This window comes from Hemitrygon akajei, chromosome 23, assembly GCF_048418815.1.
Source record: "Hemitrygon akajei chromosome 23, sHemAka1.3, whole genome shotgun sequence".
Taxonomy (NCBI): domain Eukaryota; kingdom Metazoa; phylum Chordata; class Chondrichthyes; order Myliobatiformes; family Dasyatidae; genus Hemitrygon; species Hemitrygon akajei.
Window position 1 is genome coordinate 39,610,186 of NC_133146.1, and position 21,873 is coordinate 39,632,058.

Here is a 21,873-nt window from a genome sequence, read left to right on the forward strand (position 1 = left end):
ATAAACGGGACGGCGGGGGTCGAGCGGCGGAGCGAAAACGCTGCTTTTAAGTTAAAGGCGATCAATAACTTTTCCTGGTAGGCTGCAGTATATATATTTTTTACCAGTCGTTAGGAGATATTGGAATGTTGTTCAGTAAAGAAGTATACGCAACGTATATTTAAAAGTAGCCGCGTTACTGGCACGGTTCGAAAAAAAGCATTTGCAATATGTATTTGTTTTTGTTACCATATGGATTTAATTAAAAGTTAAAAAATCCTCACGTGTAATATCTTTCTGTGTAAATATCTCATATTACAACGTGGGACACCTGCGGCCGAAAATCCAGTGCGGCCTTTACAAGTAAAAAATTGATTTTATTTCTAAAATTAGAGCCAGCGGCTTTTAATCAGGTGCGCTCTGTAGTCCGGAATCTACGGTAATTAGTGATAGAGCATGTAACAGGCCCTTCCACCCGGCAACCCACCTATTTAACCCTAGCCTCATTACAGGACAATTTGCAATAATGAATTAACCTACTAACCCATATGTCTTTAGAATATGGGAGGAAACCGGAGCACCCAGAGGAAACCCACACATTCGCAGGGAGGAATGTACAAACTCCTTACAGATGATGTGGGAATTAAACTGTGAACTCTGACACCTCAAGCCATATGAGGATTGCACTAACCACTAAGGTTTTGTGTCAATATCTTCTATCTGGACAACTGGACTCCAGATGAAGGGTCCAGACCCAAGATGTCAATGGTACATTTCCCTCAATGGATGCTGCCTGACCCAATGAATATGTACAATATTGTTTGTTGCTCTAGATTCCAGCATCTGCAGTCTCTTGCATCTCAAGTTATAGTTATATAATTTGGAAACCAGCCTTTCAATCCAAATTGTCCATCAATCGTAATCCCATTTACTTGAATTTTGTCCACATCCCTCCATACCTTTCCTATCAAAATATGCATCTAAATAAATGTTGTAATTGTACCTGACTCTACCACCTTCTCCGACAGCTTGTTCAATATATCTAATCAGTCTGTGTAGAAAAACTTGCCCCTCAGATCCCTTTACCCTCTCACCTTAAAAACACATGCCCTCTAGTTTTAGACTTAACTACCTGCAAAAAATAAACAAGATTTTGTACCATCTATACACCTCAATTTTATAAACGTCTATAGGGTCACCCCTTGGTCTCCTTTGCTTTAGGGAAAGCTAGAACCTAACCAATCACTCAAGTCAAAACCCCAATCCAGCAACACCCCCGAAAACATTTTCGGTACCTTCTCTAGCTCAACCACATTCTTCCTATAATGTGCGGCCAGAACTGCACACAACGCTCCAAGTGCAAGCTAACCAATAATTTGTACAACTGCAACATATTTCTATATTCAATGGAGACACAGACAGAAGTTAAAATTATGGATCAACAAACAAAATGTTGGAAAAACAGTGGACTTAACAGCATCTGTGAGGAGCAGGGAGAAGAGGGAGATTTCTCCCTCCCTCAGCTCCTCATTTCCCCCACAAATGCTGTTTGACCCACTGAGTTCCTCCAGCAAATTGTTTGCTGCTATGTTCAATGTAGGGAAGCATACCATATAATTCTTCACCACTCTGTCCACACGTTGCCACTTTCATGGATCTACATGTCTCCCCATCCCACTAAGTGTTGTTGCTCAATAACACCCTCTAGGACCCTGCCATTCACTATATCCCAGCTTGATTCATTTTCCAAAATAAATCTCTCCATAACCATCTCAGTTAAATGCAACTTGCCCACTTTCCCAGCTGATCTATCCTTTTGTAACCTTAAATCATCTTCTTCATTGTACACTAATGTCACCAATTTTGGTGTCATTTATAAACTTACTAATCAAGCTACCTGGATTGTCTTCCAAAATTACTAATATTTGATGAATAATAAAGGGCCCAACACCAATCCCTGTAGCACACCATGCTTACAGGTGTCCTATCTGTAAAACAATCCTTCACTACCACCCAGTGGCTTCTACCACCAAACCAACTCTATACCCAATTGGTTACCTTATTCTGGATCTGATGTATTGAGATCTGTCACCTTATTCTGGATCGCATGTATTGAGATCTGTCACCTTATTCTGGATCTCATGTATTGAGATATTAGAAATGAGGTCATACTGGTCAGGTCTCTCACTGGGTGAGTATATGCAGTGACCACAACTCCCTGATCTTTGCCATAGCCTTAGCTACAGTATCCCTGCATAGGCCTTGAACAAATCCTCAACGACTGGATGAGTCAAAACAAAGAAAACTGAAATATTTGCTTTTGGTGCCAATAAAAGCCCAATTAAAGTTTAGTGCTCATTTAGAATCCCTGTCATTACAGGCCACAAACCAAGCCAGAAACCTTGGTGTTATGATGGACACTGATTTAAATTTTAACTGCTACATTAAGACAATTACAAAGTCAGCCTAGTACCAACTTAAAAATGTAGCGAGAGTTAAAGGGCTTTGTCTCAGCAAGATCTAGAAAAACTCATCCATGCATTTATTTTTAGTAGGCTTGACTACTTTAATGTCATTTTCACAGGTCTCTGTAAAAAATCCTTCAGACAGCTGCAGCTCATTCAGAACATCGCTGCTAGGATCTTCGCTAAGACCGAGAAAGAAGAACATATCACTCCACTTCTCAGATCGCTACACTGGCTTCCTGTCCAGTGGATTGACTTTAAAATATTACTTTGGTTTATAAAGCACTGAATGGTCTAGGGCCAAAATACATCTCCGATCTCTTACTGCATTATGAACCTTCCTAAGCTCTCAGGTCATCTGGAATGGGTTTGCTTACCATCCCCAAGGTCAAAACTAAACATGCTGAAGCAGCTTTTAGTTACTAAGCACCACACATCTGGAATAACCTTCCAGTTGATCCGAAGTCTGCCCCAACTTTAAGCTCCTTTAAACTGAAGCTTAAAACTTTTCTTTTCACTGTAGCTTTCAATTAGAATCTCCTGCACGGTAACTTCTATTTATCATTTCTCTTTTTGTGTGATTTTATTCTCATATATTGTCTGAAATTTGATGTTTGATTTTTATATCTTGTTCTTATGTAAAGCACTTTGAACTGCCTTGTGTTTGAAAAGTGCTATACAGATAAACTTGCCATGGATAGAGATAGGAGCAGATTATATGGGAAAGTGTTTAATTTGGGCAGGGCAAATTATGATGCTATTAGGTAGGAACTTCAGAGTGCAAATTTGAAATATTTATTTACCGATAGAACATGGACAGGCTCATCCAGCCTAATGAGCCCATGTTGCCCAATTAGCTTACTACCCCATCTTTGGCATGTGGGAGGAAACCAGAGCACCCAGAGGAAACCCATGTGGTCACATGGAGAACATACAAACTCAGACAGCAGCAGACTGAACCTAGGTTACTGGTGCTGTAAATGTTAAGTTAACCATGCTTAGTGTAGTCAGGAAAATGCACAACAGAAGTTTGGAGGTTGTTTAGGGAGCCCTTGCATGGGCTTCTCATCGATGGCAGGGAAAGAACTGACTTGAGGCAGGGAAAGGATGGTAGGGTGAAGGAACCATGGTTGATACAAGTTGTGGAACATTTAGTCATACATGAACTTAAAGTTATCGATATAGACAAAACCCACTGCCTAGCCCTTATAAATTCTCTTGATTACCTCCATTAAAAACAAATTTATGAAACATAATCCCAATGAACAAAGCCATTAAGGCCTGCCAGGTTGTAGTTCCCTGAACTTTACTTGCACCTTTTTAAAAAGAGGTACATCATCAGCTATTCTCCAGATTTCTGGTATCTCAATCATGGCCAACAAAGATACAAAAATTTCTGCCACGTCACCAGCAATATCCTCATTTCCCACGATGTTCTAAGATACACCTGGTCGGGCCGTGCAGATTTATACACATTTATGCATTTCAAGTCTACCAAGACCACTTCTTTCATAGGTAACTAACTTTCAAATCCTTCTAATTATAGACAAGTAATATTAAGGATGTCACTCATTTCTCATGGCTCCACACAGTGATCAACATGGTGTTCCTTAAGGGTCTACTTCAAAATCAGGTTTATTATCACTGGTATGTGTTGAGAAATTTGTTAACTTAGCAGCAGCAATTCAATGCAATACATGATAATATAGAAAGGAAGAATAATCAATTACAGTAAATATATAGACAAAAATAGTGCAAAAACAAATAATACCTTAAAAAAGAGAGGTAGTGTTCATGGGTTCAACATCCATTTAGGAATCTTATGGCAGAGGGGAAGATGCTGTTCCTGAATTGCTAAGTGTGTGCCTTCAGGCTTCTGTACTTCCTTCCTGATGATAACAACGAGTAGATGTCCAGGGTGATGGGGGTCCTTAATAATGGGCATTGTATTTCTGAGACACTGCTCCTTGAAGATGTCTTGGGTATCATGGAGGCTAGTACCCAAGATGGAACTGACTAATTTTACAACTTTCTGTAGCTTCTTTTGGTGCAGTAGCCCACAACACCCCCCCCCCCCCCACATCATTCAGTGATGCAGCCTGTCAGAATGCTCTCCATATCTATATAAGTTTGAGTGTTTTAGTTGTCAAACCAAATCTCAAACTCCTAATGAAATACAGCCGCTGTTTTGCCTTCTTTATAGCTGTATCAGTATATTGGAACCAGGTTAGATCCTCAGAGTTCTTGACACCATGGAACTTGCTCACTCTCCCTACTTCTGATCCCTCTATAAGGATTTGTTCATGTTCCCTCATCTTACCCTTCTGAAAGTCCACAATCAGCTCTTTCAACTTGTTAATAATGAGTGCAAGTTTGTTGCTGTGACACCACTCAACTAGCTGGTATATCTTGCTCCTGTACACCCTCTCATCTCCATCTGAGATTCTACTAATAATGGTTGTATCATCAGCAAATTTATAGAGCTATACCTAGCCACACAGTCATCGGTAGAGTAGTAGGCTAAGCACACACCCAAGGTGTGCTAGTGTTGCTCTTCAACGAGGAGGAGATATTATTACCAATCCACACAGATTGTGGTCTTCTGGTTAGGAGGTCAAAGATCCAATTGCAGAGAGAGGTACAGAGGCCCAGGTTCTACAACTTCTCAATTAGGATTGTGGGAATGATGGTATTAAACAGTGAGCTATGGTCAACAAACAGCATCCTGACAAAGGTGTTTGTATTTTGCATGTGATCTAAGGTGATCTCTCTCCCTAGTTACCTTTTGCTCTTAATATACTTCAGAAAATATTTTAGGATTCTCCTTCAGCTTACCTACGAGGGATATGTTATTCAAAACACACTAGGTTAGAGATATCTCATGCCCCATTTACAGTGGCATGCAGAAGTTTGGGCACCCCGGTCAAAATTTCTGTTACTGTGAATAGTTAAGTGAGTAGATGAACTGATCTCCAAAAGTCATAAAGTTAAAGATGAAACATTCTTTTCAACATTTTAAGATCAGTGTATTATTTTTGTTTCATACAATTTAAGAATGAAAAAAGGAAAGGAACACCATGCAAAAGTTTGGGCACCCCAAGAGATTTGAGCTCTCAGATAACTTTTTCCAAGGTCTCAGACCTTAATTAGCTGGTTAGGGCTATGGCTTGTTCACAGTCATCATTAGGAAAGGCCAGGTGATGCAAATTTCAAAGCTTTATAAATACCCTGACTCCTCAAAACTCGTCCCAACAATCAGCAGCCATGGGCTCCTTTAAGCAGCTGCCTAGCACTCTGAAAATTGAAAGAAGTGATGCCCACAAAGCAGGAGAAGGCTATAAGAAGATAGCAAAGTGTTTTCAGGTAGCTGTTTCTTTAGTTCATAATGTAATTAAGAAATGGCAGTTAACAGGAATGGTGGAGGTCAATTTGAGGTTTGGAAGACCAAGAAAACTTTCCGAGAGAGCAGCTTATAGGATTGCTAGAAAGGCACATCAAAACCCCCATTTGACTGCAAAATAACTTCAGAAAGACTTAGCAGACTCTGGAGTGGTGGTGCACTGTTCTACTGTGCAGTGACACCTGCACAAATATGACCTTCATGGAAGAGTCATCAGAAGAAAACCTTTTCTGTGTCCTCACCATAAAATTCAGCACCACAAGTTTGCAAAGGATCATCTAAACAAGCCTGATGCATTTTGGAAACAAGTCCTGTCGACTGATGAAGTTAAAATAGAACTTTTTGGCTGCAATGAGCAATGATGTGTTCGGAGAAAAAAGGGTGCAGAATTTCATGAAAAGAACACCTCTCAAACTGTTAAACACAGCTTTGGGCTTGTGTTGCAGCCAGTGGCACGGGGAACATTTCACTGGTAGAGGAAAGAATGACTTCAATTAAATACCAGTAAATACTGCAAGCAAACATCACACCCTCAGTAAAAAAGCTGAAGATGAAAAGAGGATGGCTTCTACAACAGGATAATGATCCTAAACACAACTCAAAATCCACAATGGACTACCTCAAGAGGCACAAGCTGAAGGTTTTACCATGGCCCTCACAGTCCTAACATCATCGAAAATCTGTGCATAGACCTCAAAAGAGCAGTGCATGCAAGATGGCCCAAGAATCGCACAAAACTAGAAGCCTTTTCCAAGGAAGAATGGGTGAAAATCCCCCGAACAAGAACTGAAAGACTCTTAGCTGGCTACAGAAGGCGTTTACAAGCTGTGATACTTGCCAAAGGGTGTGTTACTAAGTAGTGACCATACAGGGTTCCCAAACTTTTGCTTCGGGCCCTTTTTCTTTTTGTTATTTTGAAACTGTAGAAGTTGGAAATAAAAAAGTAATCTTGCTTAAGATATTAAAGAAATGTGTCATCTTTAACTTTATGCCTTTTGGAAGCCAGGTAAACTTCTATTCGCTTAGCTATTCACAGTTACAGAAATTTTGACCAGGGTGCCTAAATTTTTGTACGCGCGTGCGCCCTTAACTCCTCATGGAGTCGTCGGGGCACCATCATGACAAGCTTTTTGCACCGTTTTTTTTGTTTGGTGATTGCTCATCATATGGCCTGTCTTGGGCATCTGAAACCTGGTGGAGCCCATCCCTCTCCAGGTTTTTTGAGCCGGCTGGATTCAAACTGGGGAGCCTTCGCTCCGAAGTCTGGCGCTGGAGCCACTACACCACCAGCCCGCATATACATCCTCTTAATTTCCATTTAAAGTGTATTCTTAAATCCTTTATTCTATTCAAAGGACCAGCTTGATCCTATTTGCCTATACCTGACATAAGCTTCTTTAAAAATAAAACTGAGCAGAGCCTCAATACACTTCATCTACTAGGGTTTCCTGATCCTGCCAGCCTTGCCTTAAACTCCAATTGGAACATGCTGACCCTGAACATTGCCTATCTCACTTTTAAAAGCCTCCCACTTGCCAGGTGTTCTTTTGCCAACACCCTCTCCCAAATCAACTTTGAATTTCTGTGTAATACCATCAAAATTATGCCTCCTTCAATTTGGACTAACTTGAGTATCAGTCTAGTTTTTTTTCCCCCATATTTATCTTGAAACTAATATAAATATGGTCACTGTACTCAAAATGCTCCGAGTGACATCACCCACTTCCTTAATCTCATTTTCAAGAGGAGATTGAGTGTAGCACATGCCACAGCATGATAATCTGCACTTGGCTTTCTTGGACACACTTAAATTCTGCCCCTTTGAATCCCTTAGCACAACCGCAGCTCCAGTCAAAATTAAAGAAATTAAAATTACTTAGTGTTAAACTGCTTATTCCTACACCTATACACAATTTCAGTACACTTTTTATAATCCCTACCAAGTTTTGAGGGGCATATTGTATAATCTAAAAGTGATCACCCCCAGCTTGGCTTTGCTTGACATTTTCCCCCAGTACCACTGTGACAGTTTCACCAATGAATAATGCAACTCTACCTCCTCTCTTAGCTTGCCAAACAGACTAGTTTAAACTCTCCTTTGCTGGTCCACATAAAATAACCCCTCCAGGATATTCACCTGCCAGTGCAGATTTATATATTTACTCAACTACTTTTGTAGACCAATATTTCAGTGGAAATATGTGCTTTGCAGTATCATTCCACACAATTGTTGTTCATAACAGGAGCCAACACTTGACTGCGAATAAAAGCCATTTTCTCCGGTGTGAGGAGAAAGTGTGGATTATCCACTGCCGTGAAGACTGATAAAGAATCTGAGACCAAGAACTGCATTTCAAAATAAATACTGAAATTTGTTCCTTTAACAAAAATGGAACAGAAACTGCTACATGTGTTGTGAATCAATTGTTTCTTTGCAGGGAGGCTCAGCTGCAATACTCATTGTGCATACAGTATAGCTGTTCCAGAGCCAGTAGTGAATTTGGCGTGGATCCAAATAATTTTTGATTTTGTTTAATAACAGATGATGCCGGGGTCTTGTTTAATATGGAGGTTTGCAGCAAAGAGGAGTTGAGCCGTAAATGATGGAAGGACAGGCAAATCAAAAATTTAAAGTGAACTTAACCTGAAAAGAGGGTCACAGCATCAAACTCCATGGTAATGGAAAAGATAAACTTTTCATTACCTTTACATTATGCTGAATCAGACTTAACTGCACAAGTGGTCTACACATTTTGTTAGCCATGTATGTGATAAATTATTTGAAGCCAGCCACGTCCAAATACATGTCGAGCATGCGCTTTGCCATCTGAATAAATTCGGATGCATCGTGCCAAATAAATAAATAAATACATACATAAATCATTACCCTTATGAAAAATTTTCTGGACATACACACAAGCTGCAACTTTGTGAAAAAGTTGAATGATAAACTAAATTGAGTGTTTTTAAATTTGTTTCTGAGAATGAAAAAAGCAGTTTAAGCTTCTGCATTTGAGGTTGACTTGTGTAATAATTGTTTACAAAGAAGGCGTTAGTTTTGAACCCAGCTGACATTCAGATATTACTTGACTTTTCAGTAGATGCCATTCCTCCCATGCACGTTAAACCCTTAAGCGCATTTATCAATTACAGTAAAGGAAGCTAGCTGCCACTTGTGAGTTATTTGCACACACAGGGTGCTAATGGAAATGTCACTGCTGTGATCATTAATCCTGAAAACATCATACAAAAAGACTGGAGCAGGGCGTTAAGTTCAAACATAAATCACAGACAGCATGGTGACAACTGGAATGTACATCCTACAGTAGCCATAAATGTACAAAGTTTTAACTGGTTACTGTGCTGTGGGTCTGAATTCAAAATTTTACCAATTCAATTTTGAAAATATAAAACAAATGACTAAAAAATGATTCCTTTAAGCAAAATTAAATTGAAAGACATTTCCAGTAGCAATTTCACATAGTTTGCAAAGTATTCTTCAATATATAAACAGAACAGATGTTGCATAAAAATATACTGAAAAAAATCTACAAATGCACTACTTATACAAATTCAACACATTTGTTCTGAAGATATGATGACAAAAGATGTCAGCATCTCGTACACATCTTTATACCTGCAAATTTTTTCAGACTCATGAATCACTGAAAGCAGCATGAGCACGCAGATTTACATTTCACATTTGATTTTCTCTGCACAAAGAAAGACAATCTTTGCTCGTGATTTCAAAGAGGAATAGTACAACTGCAAATACAAAATTAATAGCCTTTCTGAACATAAACATTAGGATGATCTTTCACAATGTGTCCTTAAATGGGCTATTCATAAGCAAAGCGTGTCTTCAGACTCAGTGGAGGCTTTGGCTCTAGAACACCTGCATCTCACGGAGTCAAAAAGGAAAACTTCCACAGATTTCCAAAGTCGCAGGCTGAGAGATTTGCCTGCTGAAGCCTCGCTGGGTTAACTTGGCAATAGGCTTATGAAAATGAATTGGAGAAATCAACTACTAAAGAAGAGTGAATTTAAGTAAATTTAAAAAGTTTAAAAAATTGCTTTCAGTGTGATTTTAAGGTTGTACTCCAAATATTTAAAAAATAAACAAAAGCATCCTAGAATTGCCCTTTTGCCTAGATTTGCCACCTGAAAACCAGGCTTGTATGGACTTACTTATTCTGGATACAGACTCAAAAATACTGGCACTGTTTTTGGATACCATCTACAAAGTGTACTGAGTTCTGAGGGTGACTAAGCTTTTTGCCGCGTAGTGACCATCCCAAAAGTGCCCTGGTGCCTCATGATGAGTAGTCACTTTCAAAGGCCTTGGAACAATTTGAATGATTCTGATTGGCAGAGACATTTTAAAACAATTTAAAGTGAAAGAAGTATTTAAAACAAAAAATATTAAAACACTAAAGTAACTCATGCGCTTGCAAGTTTAAAAACAATTTAAAAGGGAACCATTTTTTTTATCCAAACTCCCTGCAGTAAAGCCAAGGAACAAGCTGTAAGGGACGAGTGTAGCATTTGACCTTCAGGATGTTTTGGGGGTTTTAATTCAAGACATGAATTAGCTATTACCCAGTTAAGCATAATTCAGCACAACATTCTGATTGGTGCTGGATGATTTTCAATGTTATGAATGTCAAAAACATTTTAACATTCAATTTAAACAGCAGCTTTGATAGCTGGCATGGCTGGTGACAGATACTCATCAGCTGACAGTCACTCAATGGGAGAGGCCCTGAGCCTTGCTGGTGAGCTGGTAACTGACCTCCCAGGGAAGACAGCATCATGGACTGTGCAGGACTATTAAAAATTAAAGATTACCTTTATCTGTCACATGTACATAGCAACGTGTCATTTTGCATCAAGTCAGTTAAGATGGTGCTGGACAGTTGCAAATGTTGCCACGCTTCCAGATAGCATGCCCACATCTCACTAACCGTAGCAGTTTCTTGGTAGTGGTGTACATTCCACCTCAGGACAACATCAGGCAGGCAGTGGTGGGAACTGACCAACGTATCTGCAGGCACGAAACTGTGCACACTGATGCCTTCCCCATTGCTGCAGGAGATTTCAACCAGGCCAGCTTAAAGAAGTCTCTAAACAACTACCACTAACATATTACCTGTGGAACCAGAGGAGCCAACACACTTGACCACTGTTATACCACCATCAGGAATGCTTTCCATGCCATTCCGCACTTTGGGAAGTCTGATCACCTGACTGTACCTCTACTCCTAGCGTATAGGCAAAGACTAAAGACCGCAGCACCAGTGGTGAGGACCGAGGCATGATCAATGGAGGTGTAGAAGCACTTACAGGACTGTTTTGAGTTGGTGGACTGGACAATATTCTGGGATTCATCTTCAAGTCTGAATGAATATAACACCGACTTCAAAAACTGGGTGCAAGAGTGTTTGCCATCGAGGACATGCCAGATACATAGTACTTAAAGGCCATGGATGAACCAGGAGATTAGTAGTTTGCCAAGGGTTAAATCTGAGGCATTCAAGGCCAGTGATCCAGAACTATACAAGCCATTCAGGTAAAAATTATGGATGCAAAAGACAATTCTGATTGAGGCTAGAGACAGAATGGGATGCAGATCAACTCTGGTAGGGTATGCAGGCCATTATTTACTACAAAGCGAAACCTAACATGAATGACTAATGGTTCACCTCCAGATGAGCTCAATACCTTTTATGCACTGTTTGAAAGGGAGAACAAAATTTCACCTGTGTGAATCTGGTGACAACACGATCTTTCTCGGTGGCCAACATCAAAACATTTTTCAAGAGGGTGAACGCTTGCAAGGCTTCAGGCCCTGATGGTATACCTGGTAGAGCACTGAAAACCTGTGTCAACTAGTGCGAATGTACAAGGACATAGTCGATTTCTCATTGCTGCAGTCAGAGGCTCTCATCTGCTCAAAAGGGCAACAATCATACCAGTGCCCCATAGCAGGATGAGGTGTTAATGTTTTGCAACTCCAAAAACTTAATCGAAACTAAAACACGGGAGCTGGGAACAGGTCTACTTCATTTTACTTGCCTTTTCTTTAGTGGGGTGCACACATATAACGTGATAGTGTAATGACTTACTCCACGTACTTTTTCCATAACCCTTAATGATTATGTAAACAAGAATGCTTAAATAAATTTACAATATTACTGAAATAATAAATTACACTCCTCCCTGCTTAGCTGTAACTTCCAATTCAACACAGAATGTATCTCAACTCAAATAAGTAATGTATTACTCTCTAGTATATATAGTGTCAGTGTAGTGTGTTCTGCTGACATTGCTTGCAGTACATTCTTCAGGCTCTGGACAACCGTTAAGCAATCTGTAGCTGGGTATGTGCAAATGTAATAGGTCTTATTCCATTCATTTTCAGGAATGACTGAAACTGTTCCGTAACAAACTGTGACTCATTATCACTGATTAAGTGCATGATGAAACCAGTCCTTGAGAAGAGGCTTCTCAGCACATCGACAATGTGCGAGGCTGCAGTGGAGACTATTGGGAACTCTTCTGGCCATTTTGTAGCTGCATCCACTACTACCAAGAAATATGTACCCATGAATGGTTCAGTAAAATCCACATGAATCTACTGCCAGGGCAATGCAGGCCATTCCTAGAGATGGATAGGCAGTGCTCTTGGCATCTTCTGCATCCCAAACAGTGCATAGCGAGCTATGCACCAACACTTTCATGTTGACCATACATAGATGACCAGCATGTAGCGCTTCCAACACTTTAGCTCTCAGCTTGGATGGTACAACTCTCAATCCCTACACAGGCAACTCCCATTCAAAAGCAAGTTCATCCTAGCATTGGTAAAACTGAGGGAATTGGAGTTGCTGCTGCACATTCCAGCCATATTGGGTGCCTATGTAAACCTGAGAGTGTTAGCTCTTTTCTGGTTTCCCTTTGGATCACCTCTGCTCAAAAGTAAGTCTATTATGGTGATAAAGCCCTTTGCGACTGTTTATGGTGAGAAATACTTTGGACTCTTCTTCCACCTGCATCTGTAGGTAGGCCTCAGTGAAGTCTACTTTGCTGAAGTGTTTTCCTCTAGAAAGGTTTGCTAAGATATTCTCTGTCCTGGGCAGAGAGTATCAATCTACTTTCAGTACTAGATTGATGATGACCTTAAAATCTCCTGATAAACCCACTCTTCTTGGTTACTGGGACCAGTGCTATTGTCCATGGGCTATACACAAGGCTGGAATGAATCCCTTCAGCCTCTATACAATCTAGCTTACTGGCTACTTTATCATGGAGAGTACACAAGGAACCAGGCAGGCTTTGTAAAACTTGTGCGGCACTTTAACACTAGTTTACCCTTTATGTGAGTTTTCCCAATGCCACCCTTCAACACCATTGCATTATCCAGTACCTTAAATAAATTCACTTTCAGATGACTCAAGTGTTGGGGATATGGCATGCAAATAGATCACTAATTATGTTGTAGCTGTCAAGACTATCCAATCCTGTGTCACTCTCACCATTATCAGTTTTTTTTCCATCAACATGCAGATTAGTGTACTTTTTGAAACTGCAACTTGACCTTTTATCTTTTTCTCTTCCCTGTGTAGTCCATTTATTTTTTATCTGTCCAACATACTCTTTAGTATGTGTCCTACTTTGTTGCATTTTCTGCAGGTTTTGCCTTTAAACCCACATTGGTCTGGTGTACATGAGCACCTGCCACAACTGTAACACAATTTGTTCGGCCAGGCAGGTTTCTCTTTGGATGCTACAATTTTGTCCATGCTCACTTTCATCCCTGACTAGAATGCAACTGCACCTCTGGCTGCTGTTTGCACTGAAAACAGCTATTTCAACTGAGAGTTGTGCAGTTAGGGGCCATTTTTGAATGTTTTCTTGTAAGATTCCACAAACTAATCAATCTCCCAGTGTATTAATGAGCTCATCACTGAACTGACAATTTCTTCAATTCAGCCACCCCAAGGGAACTTGAAAAAAAGGATGGAATCCTTACAAGAGGCTGGGTGGGCACATAAGATGACAAAATAAACTGCAGATGCTGAAATATAGAACCAAGAATAGGATGCTAGTTAAGCTAGTGGATCAAGGAGCATCTGCTAAAGAAATAAAAGGTGTAAGCTGACAAGTACACACTGTCAAATCAGGTCAGGGACACAGAAAAGACTGTCAGTCAATGTAAGTCTAAGTGACTGCTGAAGGGATTGGGAAGGGACCATGGGCAGATGGAACAAGGTGGGAAGGGAAACTGATACAAGGGATGGCAATCTTACAAGAGGCTTGGTGGCCTCTGCCCTTTCCTACCCTTTCTTCCCCATTTTACTCCAGCTCCAACCCCACATTATGGCTTTACCATCTCTCCTGCTCTCTCCCCCTGTATGCTGAGCTATCAGTCCTTACTAATGGGCTCACACTTGCACCCCTTACACCGCACCTTAGAGAGTTTCGGGCTTGGCACAATGTTGACCATTCTTCCAAACCGCCTGCCTGTGCTTATTTCTTTGGCAAGTAATCCTCACTCCCCAACAATGATGATCCCTTCTCCCAGCCCCCCCCTTCCACTTAAATACGCCCTTCTAGCTTTTACCATCTCTCTACCTTTGACATCATCCAAATCAAAGTTATTCGTGCAACTCATCAAATCCACCACACTAAGCATTCAGTCCTTTCAATAATACTGCACTAGGGCTGTTATGCCATCTACAAAATGTACTGCAGTTATCTGCAAGAACAAGATGATAAAGATTAACATAAGTTGCCACATATACATTGAAACATAGTGAAATGGATTATTTGCATTAACGACCCACACAGTCTAAAGACGCGCTGTGGGTCTGTGTCGCCGTGCTCCCAGTGCCGACATTAGCAACTTACTAACCCGTACATCTTTGGAATATTGGGGGAAACCATAGCACACAGAGGAGGCCCACGTGGCATGGGGAGAATGTACAGACTCCTTATAGAAACAATACGTAAATGATTTAGAAGCAGAACATAAAAGGCATTCAGTGGAGAGAACCTGAAGCTATAGATATTGATGAAAAGGAGCAACACAATCTCCTATGAATGAGTGTTTAAAAACTCATCTGGTTTATCAAAACCAAATATTAGAAATAGATTAGCTTAAAAAGCCTGTCAAACTCACATCTTTCAACAAGTGCATCAACTGAGTAAACTAGTAGTAATCTCAGTTCAAACTGAACTAAGATTAACACAATTTACACACTATCCCTTTAATGTTATTCAAGTAACAGAATAAAACAATGCTGTTCTGGCCTGCCCCTTCTCAGGCTCTATGAAAATGCAGATTCTTGCTTTGTGCCCATGAACTTCAACAACTGGGAGAAGGAAGACCAGGACATAAACTCAATTCAGTACCCCTGGCTGAAGAGTAGTGGTAGGGCTTTGAAGTAGGCATATTACTAATCATTTCAAGTATCTGGCTTGTTTAAGATCATTGTGACTTGTGCCTCCCAGTGGCTCCAAGAGGCAATGGTACGGATACTTTGGTTGGCACAATCTACTGGCTAAGAATAATATGGCCATTTTACACATGGTTAGATTCCCCATGAGAGCACTTAGTACAAAGAAAGCTCACACTCTTCGTTGTTTCAATGGGGATACTTATTCGAGTACTCTTATGTTAGGCTGTAGTCTTCTTTGGCCACCTGGATAGAAACATAGAAAACCTACAGCACAATACAGGGCCTTTGGCCCACAAAGTTGTGCCGAACATGTCCCAACCTTAGAAACTACTTGGCTTACCATAGCCTTCTATTTTTCTAAGCTCCATTTACCTATCTAAAAGTCTCTTAAAAGACCCTATCGTATCCGCCTCCACCACTGTTGCTGGCAGCCCATTCCACGCACTCACCACTGAGTAAAAAACTTACCCCTCCTGACATCTCCTCTGTACCTACTCCCCAGCACCTTAAACCTGTGTCCTCTTGTGGCAACCATTTCAGCCCTGGGAAAAAGCCTCTGCCTATCCACACAATCAATGCCTCTCATCATCTTATACACCACTATCAGGTCACCCCTCAACCTCCATATCAAGCTTCGTATCTTTTCACTGATCAGGGAATGCTGGCCCGATGATCACTGAGGGGAACTTTTTTGAATGATGATCAGGAATAGATTGGAACAGGATATCCTCACTGTCGGCCTTTACAAGATTTGCCACAAAGGGCCATTTGTGTTGAGATGGCAACCATTTTGGAACCAGGACTTTTCTCGGGACTCAAATTCTTGGGAATGAAGTGCCTTTTCGATGTGATGCTGTACTTGAACAATGTATGTGATTAAGGAAATCCTGTATGCTGGTGCAGGACAGAAATGGTAGTTGCACTTTTAGGGTATTGGAAGTACCAATGGTTACAGCTTCTACATTCATGGCAATCACAACATCACACTTGGTATGAAAGGAATAAACTGACAGTGTGTTACTGGGGTCCTTGCCATCTAGGAACAGTCAGTACAGAACTACCGGTAATCCCATCTGGGCACTTTGCCTGCATGTCTGCTTCAAACATAGAAGCAGTCAATATTGTGGATAGTCACTGGGTAAATGTCCTCAAAGGAACTGCATTAGTGTTTAGAAGAGGTACTTATTTAAAAGATCAAATCCCACAAGAGAATTAATTTCAAGGCCAGACAAATCATTATGAATTCAAAAAAAAAAATCACTCTGAGAGCTCATACTTCTCATACTGAAACTCTATACTACTTACTACAAAGATGGTAGTCACAATTACAAAACAAACTGTTCTGGCTTGTCAAAGTGACCTTAGTATCCATAGAGCAAGGGAAAGCTTACAGTCAGTTTAAAAGAGTCACAAACAAGCAAACAATACAATGAGAAACTGAAATGTGCAAGTAGACAAGCAGGGCAAAACACTTCATGAAGTTAAAAGAAACAAAAATTCCCCAAGGATTTTTTTATCTTTCCATTCCTATTGATTCAAGACAAAATTTAAAACACTCCAATACAGGAAAACAGCATTTATAGCAATATTTTGAGTAATATAGAATTACAGTATGTTATTACATTAGTTAAAGTAGGGCAGTCATTTGTGGGACTACGTTGATATCTTCTCAACTCATAGCAGATATACTCCTAGTCAGTTCTAACATTAATTTGTTTCATTTAGATTTCAAAAGTTAAAATTACTTGTTCACTTAATGTCAGACAAGTTCTACTTACATTCACACTGAATTACGTCTAGGTTGAACTGCTGAATGGCTCCCATGCTTATCTGCTTCACATCAGCATCCAGAAGCATTTGCATCATAGATGTGGATAGGTGCTTGCAGGCTGACATGCATGCAGTTTGGGCTACCTTTCCCTGGAAAAAGCAAGACATTGAGTAAAATCAGCTCAAGGCAAAATACAGTTACACATACTACACATATACTGTATGTATATGTATTTGGTGCCATCAAGATGAAATATCCTCAATTTACATAATATTCTCATTTCCCTTTATTACACATCTAACAGATTGCAAGTCGATGTTAAGTAAATGCGAATGTAAAATATTTCATCATTGCGGCCAATTGCTATCATGGTAATCAAAAAGTTAAACAATATTCAGTTTGGGATGTAAAAGAATAACAAAGTTAGGTGTGTTGAATTAAGATCGACCAGAGAAACAAAAATCATGAGTAGTTTATGATCTGACTGATAAAAACAAATACATACAGTATTGATGTATGCACATGAATACAAACACAATGCTGAATGGGTATGCATGAAGATAACATTTTTTCAGGTAATGTTACTTTCTCAAAGACCAAGATGTTAGGAGTAACAATTGGTCATCCACTGGTTTAACGTACAAATTTAATTAGATATTACCAACTTTAAAATTACCTCAGCATTTAAATTGTGTACACAAATACTACACGGAGCGACTCCCGCTACCTCCAAATGACAGAATGTGAATTTCATACTAAAGGATTGTTTTTTTTAATATTTCTCCCTTTGCACAGCATTCAGTTTCACAGATTTGTGCTACTAGATCTGTAAGGAATTATCAGCTAGAATAATAATTATATTCCTCATCTAGAAAATTAATGTTTTGTTTCAATGCCACAAATTTATGCTCATTTTAATACATCTAATGTAACAATTATACAACTATTAATGAAAAAATGAATTTTGGGGCATTATAAACATGCAATACATTGTCATACCACCACAACGTCAACATTATGGGAAATGGAAAGAAGGCAAAATATAACACAGATAAACAGAGCTGGAAGATTCTAGCAAACCTAGCTGTAGGAAATTCCAGCCAGACCCAAAAGACCAGATCTGTTAATCTAGCAATGTACAAATGCCTCTACTGCATCCTGTGTAAATAATTGAATTGAGAAACAGAGGGAAAAAAAACATTCATATCAGTGCTAGAGTTGGTGCTAGCTGATTTTTCTTTAAATTCACCTTGTTAAAAGTGTAAAATGATTTACTCTTGAATAGGTAGCAGAATTATATACAAATTCTTCCAGCTCTGAAGCGGACAATGTACAATTTTATTATAGCAATTAAATTCAAGTAGTCATGATCAATGTATTTTTAATAAAACCCCTGGAACATGCAAAAGTTTTAGTTTCAAACCTTCACAGAAATGCTGCATCTAGTTTGAAACACACCCATCTATGTAACTGCATTAACCATTGTGGCCATCAATTTGCTAAATGCATTAGGCAGAAAGGACTTGCAATTCTCACAGTTGCAAACCATGCTTGTTAAGATTTTACAGCAATGAGTGGGATAAAAATAACGAGCACAGTGATTAGGAAACGAAATTTTCTACTTAATTTCAGTGCCACAGATGAACTTGTGCATAATTTTAGTGCATAATCTTTAGTACATGGAACACTTACACTACTACAGCACAGTAACAATTATATTGCCTCAACTGTTTTATCAGTCTACTGACTGCACACAATTTCCTGGAAACTTCCCTAATGCCATTTTATTAATAAAAAGCCAACAGAAAAAGAGATAGAAACAGGGCAAGTCCCCATAAACTAAGCTTTTCTCCAATTATTTTTAGATACCAAACAGCAAAAGTCTATTTAATGGTGGAGAGGGCTAAATATTCTCTTCACTTCAAAACAAGAAAAGGTACAATAATATTAAAAGGACACTATTTTATAAAACTTTAGCCAAGTTTGAGGATAAACTGATTCTCTATGTTGACATGTTCCCCTAGTTTAAGGCACTATTTTGGTGATGAGATGTACTACATCTGTAGTGTTTATTTTTCTATTTTAATATTCAAATACAATGAAAACATACAGTACAGCCATAAACTACAATGCAAATGATATATAAAATTGTGTACTATTATGAAATGCCATTAAGTAATGTAGTTATAAAATGCAGTAAATGCATACGTTTAAACAGTTGTCTCCCTGAAGACTTTTCCCTTTCAGTTTCTGAAGGCATCACTCTACCTTTCTGAGGAACAGCTCCAGTAGTATCAAAGCTTTCTAAACATTTCCCTCTTGTTCTCAGGCCATGTTAATCAAATCTGCCATGTAACAATTTAATACCCTTATGCTAATTTTTTGATGCACAGAGGAATCACAAGTCCCTATATACATCATTAATGTGAAGGAAATCACAAAAGTTAATCTAAGTGCCTTTTAATGCATTTCACTTCAATACCAGATTCCATCAAGGATGTCACTTCCTTTTAAGCTGAAGTCATTTTAAACAGAGGCAGAGGCAGCACACAAACATTTTGACATAAATTGATAAACAAAAGTACAAGCTACAATCCAAAACAAGCACGCCTTAAGAGTCCTCAAACCTAATGTTAATCACATTGGAAGATGAGCAGTTCTGCTCCCCAAGCAATAACAATATGAATGAGAAAAGGAAGCTGAAAAAAATCAATGGCCACTGTTCATTTAATTATAGAGTAATAGGTTTGAGATACTTAATGGAAATGTCATTTTAATTTAATGGAATAAGTACTGCATTTGAGTATAACATACTGCTCCATCAAATCAGCTCCATGTCCTATTTATTCTGTCTATATAATGTAATAACTGCATAAGCAGATTAATAGGTTGTCAACCAACATTCTAACATTCAATTTATAAAATGTAGGAGTGTTTGAAATTATTATAATACACTTATGACTAACATTTAGGGGAAGCATGCTAAGCATACTACATATCTGGCACAAAACATATCCCCCCCCCCCCCCCCACACACACAGAATAAGGGCCTGCTCTGCACGTTGTCCCTGCAAAATAACATATGTACGCATGCTGGATAATGCAAGTTATGCTTTATAACATAAATTGAAGATGCGTTTGAGGACAAGTAAAGAACATTAGTGAATTTTGGGAAATACAAGGGGTAGGCAATCAGTCCTAAGTGTTGACAAAAAAGCCTAATTAATAGATCCTTTAAAAAAAAATAAACAGTAGCCTGATTCAAAAAAATGAGTTTGTCCAAACTATATTTGCACTCATTTGTGAGAGAAATTACTCTGATCAGCAGATTGACCAGGTGCTTTTCCAGTTGTGATCCATGGTGACGCACCTTATACTTCCAAGAGTCAAATGCACTATTAATGAGTTTAATCATAGCACAATGCACATTTCATTCCCTTCCAATGTAAACTGTAGCTCAAATCCAAAAAACAACCATAAATCAATCATAGGACAAACTAGGAAGACTGTGTGGTTTTCTTGGTGTATTCAATTTAAAGCAATACACCTCATAAGGTAGCTTGAAACTGTCTTCAAACATTTCCCAAAGTCCACAGCTTGTCTTTAAGCCTGCATGGGGCCTTTTTTTAAAAAAAAAGCAGCACCCAGCAATCAATTTATTGAGTGCTTCAGTGGTAACACCGGAAGTTTTAGTATAGATGTTCAGGCATCTCAAAGGGTTAGAGATCACAGAGGAGGCATATAAACATGTGCACAGTCTTTAGAGATGAAAGATCACAAGCAGATCTTTCTGATGAGCAGTGTGCTTGCGAGTTCAGGCTTTCTAAGACTGTAAGAACTCTAATCTGACATCAATGGGTGAGCAACAGCCAAACATGTGCCCAGGCAGCTCTTTTTGTGAATGCCAAGGAAGATGTAACACTCACAGTTCCTTTATTCTTAGAGTTCACATTTCCATGTCATCTCTTCCAAGTATTTGAATAGAGCTGAGTAATACCAGCAATGCAAGTATGAGGATGCTGCTGACTTGAATACCAGATGCTGTTGTCAGCATTATTCCAGTGGGCACTGCAATATACCAGTGGAAACTACACTATGGTGTGATGCATAATCTATTCAAAAGAAAACAGCTGGCATTCAAGCAGAAATTTAAATCCTGAAGACCAGAAAACAAACTTAACCAGTAGACAACACAGTGCAGAGACATTTCCAAACTTAATTTTGACCCCTTTACTGAAGGCAGTAGTTCCTTCCAATTATTTATTCTAGGCCTCTGAATTTTAAACAATTAATTCATTCCTCAGCCTCATCTGATCAAAATAAAAACTTTTTTCCCTCAAAACAAGTTCTCATCAACATTCTTGTGAATTGCCTCTGCATTACTTCTAGCACAGTGACACATTTTCTGTAAGATGGTGACCAGGACTAAACAATGCTGAATACACGTGTAGGCATAGTATACCATACTGATAATAATATTCCTACTCTTGTATTCTATGTCTCAACTGGTAATCTCATTTTAATCATTTTATCCATTTATATCATCTGTATTTTTGAACATCACAAAGAACCCATGTTCTTCAATTCTCAATATCCTTCCAATTAAAGGACATGCCATTTTCTTACATATCCCCAATTGCACAACTTTTGCCATTTCTGCTCATCTGATCAGACTAACTATCAATATTCTATTAATGTTTGCTTTCTCATTGATAACAATACAGCAATTTCAGTAACACTTGAAAATCTGTCATACCACTAGATTTGAAGTTCAACCACCGATCTCATGCAAATCAA

At 39.1% G+C, this 21,873-nt stretch overlaps 1 protein-coding gene across 4 annotated transcripts in view; it reads right to left on the reverse strand.

Annotated features, from left to right (window-relative positions):
- LOC140715379 (exocyst complex component 6-like) overlaps nt 1-21,873 on the reverse strand; it is a 169,959-nt gene that overhangs the window by 48,416 nt on the left and 99,670 nt on the right. For all 4 annotated transcript variants that reach the window (XM_073027471.1, XM_073027473.1, XM_073027472.1 and 1 more), the window contains one exon: nt 17,084-17,225. In XM_073027471.1, the coding sequence (XP_072883572.1) occupies nt 17,084-17,225 (142 nt within the window). The remainder of the gene's footprint in view (nt 1-17,083; nt 17,226-21,873) is intronic.